General features: G+C 45.2%; 1 protein-coding gene across 1 annotated transcript in view; it reads left to right on the forward strand.

The window, feature by feature from the left end:
• PUM1 (pumilio RNA binding family member 1) overlaps positions 1 to 15,059 on the forward strand; it is a 78,504-nt gene that overhangs the window by 17,611 nt on the left and 45,834 nt on the right. The window contains exons 3-4 of the mRNA XM_075722194.1: positions 1,986 to 2,054; positions 12,906 to 13,014. Coding sequence (XP_075578309.1) covers positions 1,986 to 2,054; positions 12,906 to 13,014 — 178 coding nt within the window. The remainder of the gene's footprint in view (positions 1 to 1,985; positions 2,055 to 12,905; positions 13,015 to 15,059) is intronic.

Raw genomic sequence — 15,059 nt, forward strand, 5'->3', positions numbered from 1 at the left:
CAGTGATGGAGTAAAGGAAAGTCTTTGGTGTTGCACGGTGCTGTAGTTTGTGGAAGGTGGAGTCCTGTTTTCACTCTCTGTGTTTGTGGTTGACGTGATAAGCATCACCACAGAAGGTGGCACAACTGAAAATAACTTTGAACTGAGATATAGTAAGAAGGGGGCACCTTATTTTTAAACTGTGATTCCGAATGGCTGGCCGTTGAGGATTTGCAAGTTACATGACTATGTGTTGGATAATTTAACAATATGTTACTAATCTTTTGCAAAGTAGTGTTGTCACAGAATAGTAGAAGAATTCAGACTGGAGGGGACTTCTGGAGGTTACCTGTGGTACTTTCCCTACGTCTGATATTCTTTGATGAGGTCTATTGAATCTTGTCTTAAAAGAGAAATAAAGCGTAATCACAACAGTCGCGACTTGGTTCTGCTGGAGAGAGTGGCGTGAGTACCAGAAGTCAGGGTTAAGGGCAGTGAACACGGTGTAACTGCTTACAGCACTGGTTGCTGGCAGGGTGGTGCACGAGCATCTAAGCCAGTTCCTGGGGTTTTTGTCCCATAAATCCCCCACCAGGTATCACTGGGTTCCTTCCCTTGGCCTAGAGGAGGCTGCGCCCGAATCACGCGCTATGCCTTCAGTGGCGACGCGACCAAACACTGCCCGTAAAGGACTGCAGTGAACAGAGTGTGGGATTACTCATAAATAGGTGTTTTACACACTGTTACCCCTGCTCTAGCAGAAAGGTGTATCAGATCTGTTGGGTTGCGGGGATTATGTAAACATTGAGTAGGAGGCGCGTAGTATTGCTTATGTGCCATCGTAAGCGTTTGTGGCTGTTGTAATAAGTGCTGCTTTGATACAGGTGTGTTATCTGAGGAGGGCAATAATTTAGTCTGAATCCTAGCACATGGCTGAACTTCTGTGCTTTGTCCTCAAGTCCATAGTTGGGTTTTTTCCTTTGCTTTTGCGCGTGTGCTCAACGGCTGCATCTGTAAGGACTTGCCTGGATGAGATTTGGGAATGAAAATCGGAAGTGTTTTCTTGCATTTTCAACAGATGCAACCTATTAGCTAACAGTTTCACATTGCTGCTTTTTTTTATGTTCTAATTGAATCAGTTTTCATCAAATCATGATCCAAAGCAGGAAGTGGCACAACTCCCCGAGTAAACGTATAGCTACAGGTCCTCCAGGTGAGCAAGGCCAGTGTCACCTCCCGGAGCCCTCCCTTGCTCCCGTAGTGCCTGAGCTCCGCCCTGCGTGAATCCGGAAGGGCTGCTTCGCCGCTGCCTTTCCCTTGCGTGCCTCGCCTTGGCTGGCAAGTGTCGGGGCCCGCAGCGTAGCCACGGAGCTGCGTGGCTGCCCTGCTGCGCACCGGCAACCTCTTGGGAATGAGGACAAGGCCATACGCGATCAGGGGTTTTCTTAAGGTGTGGGTACAGTAACTAAAACTGGCAACTGATCTTGAGGCGTTGCTTGCTCTCCTTTCTTCATTTCAGATGGTGCTATTGAATTTAATTTGCTTTTTGTTTCTACCGTTGTGTTTTTCTCTCTCATATCAACGTAACTTGAATATAAACCTGCCTGTTTTATACGAGTCTTTACTTGATTTTCACCTGAAAGGAAGTGATGCTGACTCGCTTGCTTACACATCGATTCCCTCACTTGAAAACATACAGCTCACTGTGAAATATTAGTCTCTGCAATACACTTAGCAAAGGCAGTTGCGTTAGACTTTGTGTGTCTTAAAAGTAATTGCTAGTTTTTCCTTTTTTGTGTGTGTATAAATCTAACACTATAAAAATTGTAGCTTCTGGGAATGTTAAAGGTAAGTCATCTTTTGGAGCTCAATAACCTTGTTATATGCTGTAATATGGAATGTAGCTCTCAGTCCGTATCAGAAAAATTGCTATAAACTATGATTATTATTAGGAAAAACAAATACAAGCATTTCCTCATGTTTTCTTCTTACCCATCTATAAATAGGTGCGTTCCATGGATGAACTGAATCATGATTTTCAAGCGCTTGCTCTGGAAGGACGGGCTATGGGAGAGGTAAGTGGAAGGCCTATAGAAAAAAAAATCTGTGTGTTTTGGGGGGAGGAGGAAAATAAGTAACGGTTTTTGAGGCTGCTGGAATGATTCTGAACTTGAGAGTTCTCCATTATGGCTGTGAAGCGTGTGTGTGTGTGTGTGCGCTTTAACAAAATAAAAACCTGTCAGGCTGGAATACATCTTAGTAGGAGGAACAGCTAAGCCCTCCACCTGTTGTATCATCAAACAGTAAAATGGTGGTTGTAAAAGAACAGTTAGAAATATGTCTTGTGACAAGTGTTACAATACTTGTAGCATGTTTATTTTGGGATCCAGTGATCTCAGACCCCATAATATTGTGGGTTTAGTTGTCTGTCATTGTCTGCTGCCCTGTTTCCACTCCTGGCCACCTTTTGGCTCTTGTCACAAAGCACAGGACTGTGTTTAACGTTTAAAGTAGCTGGGCAACGTAATCGAGGGCTGCAGAAGTGATAAGTGCTTCGGACAGGTCAAAGGCCTGAGCAGGAGTTGTCAGATAATGGGCCCTTCAGTTCGAACTTCATAGAAACCCACTGAGAGTTATTTTCATCTCACAGGGCAGTAAGGAGGTGGCAGATGTGGGGGAGATGGCCGTTGGTTTTCTTTGAAAAGAGAGAATTTACCTATCTCCAGGGTGACTTGAAAGAATAGCAATTTACTGTAGTTGGCTGTGTTAGGTTCCTGAAAGTTGAATGTAAATGCTTCTTTTCCTTGCCTCGTTCCCTTTTGCTTTGTAGTCAGATCCTTTAAAGGCTTGTGGAAGAACAGAGATGAGAAAAATCATGTCTTGTTGGAGGATATTAATGTGCGGCAGGTCAGCTTGATGCAGGTCTGTTGTTTTGGAGAGCCTTCCTTTTTGTGTTCCTGTCTGTCAGGTTCTGACTAGCTTAGTTTCTCCACGTTCAGTCCATCCTATCTCTGTTACCTAGTTTATGAGCCAGGTTAAAAAAACAAAACGAGCCACCCCAAAACACCCCTAGAACCCAAAAATCATTATTTTAGAGAAAACAGCAAACCAGGACTGTTGCCTGGTGGGATTCGTAAGAAGGTGCCTTCTCTCAGGTGAGACACCTCAGGGAATTCATGATGCTTGCAGCTTAGCTTCTCTCCTTTCCTTCCTTCCTTCCTTCTCTGGAAGATCGTAATAGCGAGTTGCATTTTAATTTGACAGTACTTGATAGGAAAATCTCTGTTTCTCTAGGTTATATTAGCCTACATTGAGACTATTGACTAAGAGTAGATGAAAATGATTTACAAAGGAGAAAACATGACATTAAAATTCTGTCTAAAGCTGCTGAAAAACAGCTGATGTGCCTCCATATGAAGCATGCCAGTGGAATGACGGGGGTGTGAATGTTCTGTGAATATTATTTTTTTAACACCTCACTTGAGCAAGACATTCGCTTTCAGATATAGAGCGTACGCGCTCTTTGAAAGCCTGTTAAGAGTAAGTACAGCACTTGTTTTGTACTTAAAGTGGCATTAGGTCATGTTAGCTTAAATGCCTGAAGGCATTCCTAAATATGCTTATTTTTACCAACTCTTGGTTTGTTTAGCCTTTTCTTGAGAGAAGTGAATTTGGGTTTGTTTTTTTGCAGGATGTCAGGTTTGCTGTCCAATGACGACCCACCTTTTCTTCCCCCCCTTCTTCTTGTGGCGGTGATGCAGAAAGTTTTAGAGATGGCATCCTTTGTCACTGGGCTTTTCCACATGCTAGAGTGTGCGTGTTTTTCCAGGAAATGTGACATTTCACCCTTCTCTTTAAGCTGAGACGCTGTTTCTTGTTTCTCCTGGGGTTTTTCTCCCTCAGTCCCACAGTTTCTTTTCTTTATCTATTGAATTTTCTCTGTATTTCCTAAGGTATTTCAACATACATCCAGCTGGCTGATTTAAGGAACTATGTAAACTGAGATCCCCGCAGGATATGCGTATTGGTTTTCAAGACTGTGTTCTTCAACTACGGGCTTTGATTTTGTGCAGCGTGCCCTACCTGTTGTTTAGATGCCTTAGCAAGGCACTGGTGGTTTCCTCCCCTCCTCCCGCTCCTGGAATGTGAAGGAAACTCATGGAGAAAGTCAGTGTACTGAGAAAAAATATGTCTGAAATAAATGAGGAAAAGAGCGAATTTGATTTGTATTTCTTGATCTTGTGTCTTCTGAGCCTTACCTGCAAGGAAGTAAACTCATACTTGGAGTTGATAGTGAAACACCTGGAGGAGAAAGATGAGGAAAAGAGTGTTTATGCATTTAGCGTATCTCTTTATCTTCTTGTCGTCTCGCTTCTTAGTAAGCAACATCACCATCATTCCAGTGATTTAAGGAGTTTGTGCCTCTGAAGACGTCAGAGCTTTTTTTTTTTAAAGGGTGCTGTCAAACAATTAAATCTCTTATCGATCCTGCTGTCAAAATGCAGATAGTATTTGGTGATGAACAGATATCCTAGTCTGGGAAAACTAAGAATAGTTTAAACAAACCCCACAACTTTCATCTGTCTTGTGGCTGTTTCCATCTTCAAAATCCCACCCTCGCCACTGCAACCAGCCTTTTACCCGCCTAAATTTCTGTGCAAGTGGAAGTGCAGTGCTTTCTCAAGCGTGAGATCCAAAAGAAAAGCCACAGAAAGCCTTTTGCTCTGCTCTAAAATGGAAAAGATTTGGGCCGTTGACAGTGAACGTGGTCGATAATGTTGAAAGTAGCCTTCTAAAAGGGGTGTCTGCTCTCCCCCGCACTTCATCCAGGTTGTTAGCTGTCACGAAGGAAGTCGTCTTGGAGCCTTACTACAAGCCGCGTAAGCGTGATGAAATCTTCACTAGTTTTGTATCAAACTCCCCCTCTCAGCAGGTGTTGAACTGGAAGGTAATAGCAATTGGTGAAGAACAGGAATGGCGCTTCGGAAGTCGCTCATAGTGGCCGGTGGGTTCTGCTGCTTTAGCACATTGAGCAGAACGTGTCCACGCTGCTTGTGCTGTCTTCTGAGGTCTTTGATCTTCGAGGCAGCGATTCTTATCTGAGGCTTAACATGAGCCATGCAAGTTCTCATTCTTTTCCGGCCTTCAAGACGGGAGCTGGATATCTGCTTTTCTTTGCTTAAAATCCCTTTTATCTATAGCTTTGCAATATTGAATATTCCTGCAGTGCCTGTTTGGGATAGTGGGCAGCGCAGAGAGACGGCGAGGTGGTGTTTGTCTTTGTCGTCAGTGCATTACATGCATTTTGAACTGCAGCAACGTTCTTGATTTGGTAGTAAGTTATGCTGTGGGATAAGCCAGCGTCTAGAATAAAAGAGCAGCTGGGTGAGTAGCTAGCTGTAACTTAATCCGGGAGGGTGGGAGGAGGGTGGGAACAGAAAGACATTGGGCAACTGGTAGGTACTTAACTTCAGAAATGGAAGGAATTGGACCAAAAATTTTGCAGTATGAATGTCTGGGGTAACAGTGAATCTCACCCTGCTCTTGAAAAGAAATGCTGGTAAGAGATATTTTCCATTTTCACCTGATGAGAATTTAATTATTGCTCTCTGCTGCTGTCCGCTGCAGGTTTTGGCGCTGGAGTCTAGCGTAGGTCTGAGTGGCCAGACAGTGAAATGGCCACAGCCCCGGGGTTCGTTGTAGCGGATCTCTTAAACGGCAGAGGCTGCCGTACGTTGTCCACAGTGTCCACGTTTGTCCCCTGGATGCAACTGGGTAGGTCCTAGACAAGCCCCTGCCTCTCCAGTGCCCAGCGCTTTTTTTTAAAGCAGAGTGGTTTGTGACACTGGGCCTAGGCATTCTTGTATCTGGTTTAAAAAAAAAAAAAACCAAACAAAAGCCCAAGGAAAAAAAAAAAAACCCAAACCTCATGACTGCTGTCCCTGCTAATGATGCCTTTAGCGTGTTCTCATAAATCCATGATTCATTGGCAGCTGGGCTGGGGAGTATTGACAGTTTTGAATAACGTTTCTGTTCAGGTTGGCTTTTTTGTGTTTTTTCCCTTTCAAGTTATCTAGTGCTAGCAGCATTAGAAATGGGAGGATTGAAGCCGTGTTTGTGAAGCATGATGGTGCCACAGCAGCTGCGCCGGCACGCCCGGATGGCTCAGTGCGGGGCCGAGAGCAGCAGAACCGGGGCAAGAGCTGAGCTAGCCGTAACTTTTGTTAAAAAAAGCTGTAACTTTTGTTAAATAAACAATAAATAACTCTTGTTAATAAAAAGCTGTAACTTCTGTTAAAAGCAACGCACCGGGGACGGTCAGGCGGCGGCTGGCAGCGGTGGAGGGGCAGCTCATGGCTGCGGGGTGGGTGAAATGCAGTTAGACTGCTGAACAGCTTGCCATCCTGGCAAGGTGATCTTCTTTTTTTATTATTACTATTTTTAATTTTTTTTTTTAAAAGCCTTCCCCACTATATTCCCAATCGTATGATCCTGTGCCTTTTTTTTTTTTTTTTTTTTTTTTTTTGTGCTCTCAGACCCTCCTGCAAGCCCGTGTAACTCCCGGAGCTGGCAGAAAGCTGCGTGTTCCTTGGGATGGGAGAGCAAAAGCCGTCCTTGCGGCAGCTCTACGGCTGCCGGTGGCACTCCAGCTCGGATCGCTTGTTGTGTGCTCAGCCTCCCTATCTTGTTTGTTTTTTCAGATGGCAATGTGTTTTCTTAGGGTAGATAACATCTTAGTGTTTGTAAACCTGCAGTGCTGCCCAAATGTGACTTGTAAATACATGCTCTGCCTTCTCCTACCTGTTGCTGCAGATGAACTGAGTTCTCCAACTGCACAGATGGCTTCTTTTATCTTAATATTTGCCTTGTCTGAAGGGGATCAGTTTACTTAATTTGTCTAATTTGTAATCCCATCTCAGTGGGATCTATATGCACAGGCTCTGTGCTTGTTAGTTGTAGAATTGCTTTCGTTGATGTGTAAGTCGTCCCCTCCCCTCCTCCCTGCTCTGCTAAATTGAATATTGGCCTAACTCTCTAAGTCCTCTGTAAGAGAGCTTAGCAGGATTATTTTCATACTAGGTAGGGTCAATTTTAACAAAAACTGGGGAACAAATAAACTAGTCTAGTTCTAAACTGCTGCATGTTCTTTTTTAATTTCCAACCTGAAGAAATGGATGATATTCACTTAAAATAATTCTTTTTTTTTTTTTTTCTCCCCATTGCAACTGACAACTTTCCCTGAGGAGAAATTCATCATCTTGGCAGCCTGTTGCATAATTCAGGACAGATGATTACTGCTTGCTAAACCTCTAGTTTTGGTTGGAGCAGTACTTGACAGAAGAAGGACCCCCATTGCCATCTGTTCATACTGTCTTTGGGTTTTCCCCCTCCCCAATATCTGTAAATACATCTGGAATCTGTATGCAAGATAAACATTTATATTCTGTTGCTTTCTGCTTAGGGTATAGAGCTTCCAGTTGGAAACTTTATGCATCTGGGCGGAAAAGATTAAACTGTAAGGGGCAGAGTTGTTGTTTGTGCAGTAAGGGCGTGTGTGTGCGTGAGATGGTGAGTATTAGAATTTTTTCTAATCCTTGTCTGTGATTCAGCGCAAAACCGTAAGAAGGTGTTCGGGTGCAGTTCTTCAGGGTCTTGTTGGTGAGTGGATGTGTTTTCACCCTTAAGAAAGGGGTGGAGGGTAGGTGAAACAATAAAGGGCTAGCGTAGTCTCAAGCCACCTTCCAGCCAGAGGACACGGTCTTGCTGCCTTTTGTGGTAGTGACCCAGTTTGTATGGTCAGGCAAATTGAAATACTAATTTAAATGAGCAACCAGAGTACCAATAAAAGCTTGCTCTGTATATCCCACTTCGTAACAAAGCTTGTTGCTGCAGTTCGTAAGCACATATTCATATGAAGCGTTCGTTTTCCTTACCTTTCAGTTAGGTTTAGGTTATCTTTCAGGTACGCCTGGTTTATGCAGCTGTATACGAAGTGTGTCTGAACTTGGTGCGTCACGCCTGTGGATGTCCCTTTCCACATCTTTAGCGTGTGCTTTTGTTAGAACTGGGATTTGAACGTGTTTCGTGAGACGCAGCACGCCCGTGTTGGCAATACCGGTTTAAGGTATTGTTCTTACGGCGGCCGGGGGGTGCTTGCGGGTGTGTTGCAAACTTCTCCCCTTACCTCCTGGAGCCCTCTTGGCAGCCAGATCTGCAGACTGCTCTTTGCAAGGGCTCTGACCGGTTTGCAACACGGACCTGCAAAAGATTGCTCTTTCTCAAGGGGAGCTTTGAGGGGGGCACGTGCTCTGGCACCTGGGACACGCAGGGGGAAATACCTTTGCCTGGTGGTGCTGCTGAAGATATTGTCGGAGCATGGCCGCACTCCGATGAATTCTGCTGGAGCTGATGGTTTGGAAATGTGGTGTAAATTTTAAACTGGTAGAAATGAAAAATCTCATTTTGTTGCCACTGTCTGTATTTCATGAGAAAGCGAGTAACTCAAAGGATTAAAACCAAGAAGGGAGGCTGAACTTGGTTACCTCTAGCAGCCTTCCTCGGGAGCAGTAACTACTGAACCTTTACGTGTGTTTGCTTCAGGTTTTAGGATTGCTTTAAAAATGTTGAGGTTACCTACTGCTGTGACTGCACTTACCGGGCAGTTGCTGGGCTCCCTGTTCCTCTTTTCTGTGCTGGTTTACAGATGCAGATTTCCTCTTAGGTTTCCATTATACTTGATTTTTTTGTGTAAGTTCCATTTTGCCTTTTCCCTTAAAGTAGAAATACATTTCAGAAGTTTAGAATTCACTATTGCTTTCTTGTGTATATCAGGAAAATTTATTAACATTTTGAAAACTCAGGAGCTTATGAAAGGAGTTTAATTTTCTTGTAAACTAGAGGTTGCTCCTTCCTTGAAAGGAAGTACTCTATTCTGCTCGCTTCTTCCCTGTCTCCTTTCTGCAAGCCCATGCCCCTTCCCGTCCTTTATCTGAGGTGTGACTGCAGAACAGAGTGTGTCCTTCTACACTGTAAGGTATTGTCGAAGGAAATGAGAAGCGTTTAGTTGTCGCTAAAATTTTGTTTAATCGGTCCCTATCGCTTTCTTCTTTGAAATTCCTTGAAATGGAATGAGGAGGAGAGTAGTTACTTGTGCTGGGGTGGCAGCAGCAGGAGTGAAAAAGCTGCATTTTAAGAAATACGGGAAGGACAGAAACTTAAACACGCATTAGGTGTGTTACAATTTTTTTTAATGTTTATAAATACTAGAGGGCACCCATGGTGCAGCTGGAGGAACAGGGCAGTCTGTGTGTTTGGAAATGAGTTTTGCTGATGGGAGTCACTTGTCCTTACAGTTGTCTGGAGTTATTTTCGGATTACATGAAAGGGGAGTGTGGTGCAAGTTTCCCTGCTTTTATCATTCAGTTGAGAGAATCGTGAGCAGTCCTACGCTGTGTTTACGATGCAATGATAAATCCTAAAGTCACCGACACATTTCTAAAAAGTGACGTGCCGACATCTCATGATGTTTCTTCTGGTGGTTGCAGAGAAGGAGCAGCTGGGGAAAACACCGTGTTCTCTACTCGGTGGTTTGAGAGTTAAAAGAACAAGTTGAGTCTTGTTCTCTCAGTAGGAAGAAGACAATAAAAACCCAGAGGTAGCTTAGCATTTGGATTAAAATGCTTTCTTCGGAGTTTAACCTTTTTTGAAAGGTTTGGGTAGAAATGACTTGCTGCTGAAAAATATTGAAACTAGAATGGGATACCTTGTAGAGAAAATAAGCAATTAAATGGTCTTGCTTGGATAGACTGTGCAAGATACAGAGTTTGTAGGCATGGACGGTGTGCCAAATATTGAAGATCTGGGGAAAACAAAAGTTTGGCTTTTCTGTACTGAAAAGTTCTGATACTTGAAGCCAGTGTTTTGAACAAATATTTGACTGTAGGGAAAGGAAGGGGTTTTTTTCCTTCCTTGCGCTAAAGGCAGACTTCTTGGACACAAGGAGGAAAATCTTTACAGTGAGGGTGGTGAGGCACTGGAAGAGGTTGCCCAGAGAAGTTGTGGATGCCCCATCCCTGGAAGCGTTCAAGGTTGGGTTGGACGGGGCTTTGAGCAACCTGAAAGATGCTGAAAAGATGTCTGTGCTCCTGGCAGGAGGGGCGGGTTAGATGATCTTCGAAAACCCTGTGATCTTCGAAAAATTCTGTGATTCTAGGCTCTGCATCTGTAATGAATCCTGCGAAGCAGGGTGGGTACAAGTCCTGCGTGTCCCTGACGCTTCTTGTGCAGCTGTGTCACCTGCCCTAGGGACAGCCCAGGTACTGGCGTCCGTACGTCCAGGCAGGGCTGAGGTGCGCCTACCTCTGCAGGACTGCGGAGCACGCGGCGTCGTGCTCGGTGCAGGTGAACGAGCTCGTCTCGCCCCTAGTTTGAAAGCTAATCTGAAGACTTTTGCTTTTGAATTAGTAGGAGGAAGGCTGTTGCGAGTTGGAAGAGGAGGTTAGGGTGGGGAAGTTATCCAAGTGTATACTTACAGTGAAAGAAAAACGGCAATTTAATTGAGCAACGTTCATCCGTAAATAGGTTTTGTTTAGCTGCGGCTGCAAACAGCGTGCACACACGCTCACGTGGTGCCTTCAGCCTTGGCGGAGGATCTGGGCTGGTTCAGCAGCGGCGACCTCTGTGCTGGAGCCCCTGGTGTGCCTGGAGCCCCTGGTGTGCCTGGAGCCCCTGGTGTGCCTGGAGCCCCTGGTGTGCCTGGAGCCCCTGGTGTGCCTGGAGCCCCTGGTGTGCCTGGAGCCCCTGGTGTGCCTGGAGCCCCTGGTGTGCCTGGAGCCCCTGGTGTGCCTGCAGCCCCTGGTGTGCCTGCAGCCCCTGGTGTGCCTGCAGCCCCTGGTGTGCCTGCAGCCCCTGGTGTGCCTGCAGCCCCTGGTGTGCCTGGCTCAAGAGGCGTGTTACTGGCACGTGTCGTCCTAAAATTTGACCTGTGCTAGTTTGGGACGTTGATTCAACCTCTGTACGTGAGCATGGCTTTGGTTTACGTTCCTTTGTGCTTGTATAGACAATATGCAGGTGTGTGCTTAAGTGTTTCAGTTCAGCTGGAAAATGCCCCGTGCCGGCTCTTGCTCAGGGCTTGCAGTCCGCAGCAGCAGCGAGCCGAGGAGCCGGGAGCGTTTCTGCTGCTGTACAACTTGCGCGTCTGAGCACGGCTTCAGGTTCGACTGAGAGCCCCTGAAGCAGCCATGCTTCTGCTCCGAGGTCTGCTCAGACGCCGGGCCTGCCCTCCATCTTGTGCCTGTACAGGCTTTTCCAAAGGGATTGCATTTGTTTGCTTGTTTATTTATTTTTCTTTGTAGGCGGCTGCCGTGTTTAAGTCGTGGATTGATCTTATTTTCTACTGATCCCAGCGCAACAGCAGGATTACTTTTAGTCAACAGCAACTTTGAGTGTTAGTTAAATAGCTGAAAGTAGTTGTTCTCTTATCTGTGGTGGGGTTTGTTTTAGTTTGGTGGTGGGTTTTTTTAAGAATTTGGAAGTAATTCTGCTTTTCAGGTATGGGGTAAAATTGATGTTGCTTTCATTATAATGCCTGCTTTCTCTGTAATCTGTCCAGTTACCCAAATCTGAACCTCGGGTTTAATCTCCTATGTACAGACCTACTTCACGGTACGTTTCTGAGTAACCCCATCTTCCTTAAGTTAAAAAGTGAACGGTGAGCGCAACTTTTCTGATTGTCTGTCTTAAACCGGCGTACGCTGCAGGCTGGGAGCTCTTAAATCATTTATGCGTGCTCCGTCTTCATCCAGCAGCCTATTTACCCTTTTACGCCGTCGCCTTAAATTTGCACGTCTGCCGGAGTACAGAGTTATCAACACTTCTGATGTATAGGAGACACCGACTAATCTGATGATTCTTGTTTGTTCTGTGGTAATTTCAAACAGATGCAAGCACTTGTTAATCTTGCAGTTCCTTTAGTTTTATTCCAACTTCAGCAGGCAAGGCTCATTTATTTTGTTAATTTGCTATGAATGTACTGTTGTTTCCTGTCTGAATCGCATACATCTCATTCAGCCTGAAGATTTAATTTGGAGATTGTACGCTTGACATCTAAGGCGCTGAAGCAGGGCTCGAAATTCCCCATGCCATATGTAGATGCCACGCGGCAGGTGTTTCCTGGGTGAAGCTGGTATTTTCAAATACAGCTGCTAAATAGGGCGCGCTGTTCTTCCTGCTGTCTTCTGAACTTCTGAACAATCTTCCTTGGATCGTTCAAGCCAAGGATGACTTTTGGGCTTGTTCTCAGCAAGCGCATAACCTTTTTCTTTTCGTCCGGTAGGAGCAATGCGTGCGCGGCAGGTGCGGTGGCCCGGAACTTCGCTCTTAGTAGTGTTTACGAATACCCTCCATGGCACGGAGAGCCCTCGGCAGTCGCTCAATAAGCGAGAAGTGAGAGCTGTGGGCACCTCTTGAGCTCTTCTGTCCCGGCCAGCATCAGAACCTCAGTATTTGAAGGGCAAGAATTTGTGCTGGAAATGCTGGGTGGTTTTAGAGGTGTCCTCACAGCTCAGGTGGATGTTGTGAAAATGTTCTGATCGGAACAGTTTTTCTCTGCTAATATTTTTCTTGCAAGTGGCTCTCGTAGCGAGAGGCTGGAGAATGTAAATGGTATGTGTGTGCTTATGTGTGTGGGGTTCATAAAGCGTTTAAGAATGTAAGAGGATTGCTGAGATTGAATCATTATCTCAGTTGCTGTATGGCTTTCACCTTAGGAGTATGTAAATATTTTGATTATAAAGCATGTATCAGTTTGTGTTTAATGATTGATTCATGTTTAGAAGGGAGACGCTTATGGTTTATGTTTGCATTTTATACTTATTTTAATCATGCTTTGTTTTTGTTTTTGTTTTTTGTTTTTTTTTTAATTGCAGCAGCTGTTGCCGGGTAAAAAGTTTTGGGAATCTGATGATTCCAGCAAAGATGGACCAAAAGGGATATTTCTGGGAGATCAGTGGAGAGACAGTGCTTGGGGAACATCAGGTAGCTCAATTCTTTACTTAATTTAGTTGGGGTTGAATACAGAAATGTGCAACTCATCTACTCAAAATTGCTGGCCAGTCTGGTTGACACAGCTTTTAAAAGATTTTTTTTTTTTTTTAAAAACATCTGTTTTACATAATAGAACACTAATAGGAAACCCCATATTGCTTTGTGATAGAGTTAAAAGATATCCATAGTTATAAAAAGATTGTCTAATGTGAACGTGTGTACCCTTATGTTTATCTGCTTAAAAACTTTAGGTTGCCATTAAAATTTCAATTTAAACTTTCTGATGTATTTTCTGCCTTGGGATGGATTACTTGAAGTTTGAACGAAGATACTAGAGAACAAGATTAGTTAGGGAGAAAAAAAACCCCAGCAACCCCACAATTTTTAAATACTAAACCAACCAACCAAAACCCAGCAACATTCAGTTTAAAAAAGGAAAAAAAGTGATGTTTTGAATTAGTAGTGTTGAAGTTTACCTGCCAAGAATTTTGTTCTTGGATCAGAGACTGTCCCTTATTTTGAATTAAAGGGGAGAGTGTTCAGGTTGGTTTTAGTTAAATGGCAAAAAATCACATGCATGTGCTGAATTTGAAATGCTAACCTTTTACTTTTTATTTTCTGTGCTTTCTGTATGTAATGAATACGCTCCTTAAACACCGCTGAGTATCTCGTGCAGTTTCCAAACAACTGCGCGGAACTGCAGCTCCAGGGGAGATGTGATTTAGGGGAACTTCACCACTGTGTGGAGTTCTTTTCCTGCAGAAAATATCCATTATTAGAGTTGAAGGTATTGGGATAGTGCTAAGGGGCATTTTTTTCATTTGGTTAAATTTCAAAATGGCTGTGAAAAGGTGGTAAAGCTTCTCAAAATCTGATCGGCTGAATATTGCAGCCTGGCTGGGCACGGGGGAGATCTTGGGGAGCTGCTGCCTCCAGCTGTCTGACTCGCCTGCGCGGTGGATCCGCGTAGCAGCGCCCGTCCCGTCCTCAACAGCAGTTTGTGCTCGGTGGTGGTAACATAAACTGCAGCTGAGGGTGGGTGAAAGGGCCGAGCCGGGCTCCGAACAGCAACAACAGCTGAGGAGGAGACTTTCTCCTGTTGTTGGGCCGGCGACATCCACCAGACGGGCAGGGTAGACACCTGGGGGAGGCAACCTCCTGCGCCGCTTGATCACAGATCTCCGCGAGGCAAAGCCCATCGCCTCATCTCTTCCTTTGTTTATTCTCCATGAAGCCTGCGCACCTTACAGCCTTTAGTGCTGAGCCGTGGCCTGCGCTGCTGCCCGTCAGGGAAGGCGCAGTTTCCCCTTGTGCTCCTCTCACATGAAGAGAACAGCCAGGGTCTGAGCAGCTGCTCAAGGCCGCTGCCCCAGAGCGGGGAGCACAGCTGGGCGGAGGGGTGTGGAAGTGTCCTTGGCCAGAGGACTAGTTTGTTCCGTGGACAGCGGAACTACTGAAGCCTGGTTTTCTGTAAGATGCCCTTCCCTCCATCCATTTTCTTTCTGTCTGTGTCCACAGTATGCACTGCAGTCCTCCCACATGACTTTGGATCTTTGCTACCCTGCCTTGAAGCTATAGTTTTAAAGCATTTGAAGGCAGTACCACTAAAATGAGCAGTGCTGTCTGATGCAGGCCACTCCTTTCCTCCCCTCCTGGTGGTACAAGTAGTTACACAGCAGTGCAATGAAACCTGCTGGGGAGTTGGTCTGGGTTAAAACTAGCTTTTATCTTTTCTTTGTTAACTTCATCCCGGAAAAGTCTCCCCAGTCCACTTCACTTTGTGGCCCCATAGATTCTTGTGCTGGCTTGAGGGAGAAGGCAGGAAGGTGTAGCTGGGAGCAATGATAGAATAGAATGACTTCTCCTGACAGCTTATGCCTTATAAAATAAGGGAGCTGCAGTACCGCTATCACTGCGCGTCCCTTCCACCGACCCCCGGCAACTGCTCCATCTGCTGCCTGCTGTTACTGGCTCGCTGACCGCTGCCGGTCTGAGCAGGCAGGAGCGGAGTGCTTCTGCCCTTCCCTCCCTGGGGA

The sequence above is a fragment of the Pelecanus crispus genome, chromosome 16, assembly GCF_030463565.1.
Source record: "Pelecanus crispus isolate bPelCri1 chromosome 16, bPelCri1.pri, whole genome shotgun sequence".
Lineage (NCBI taxonomy): Eukaryota > Metazoa > Chordata > Aves > Pelecaniformes > Pelecanidae > Pelecanus > Pelecanus crispus.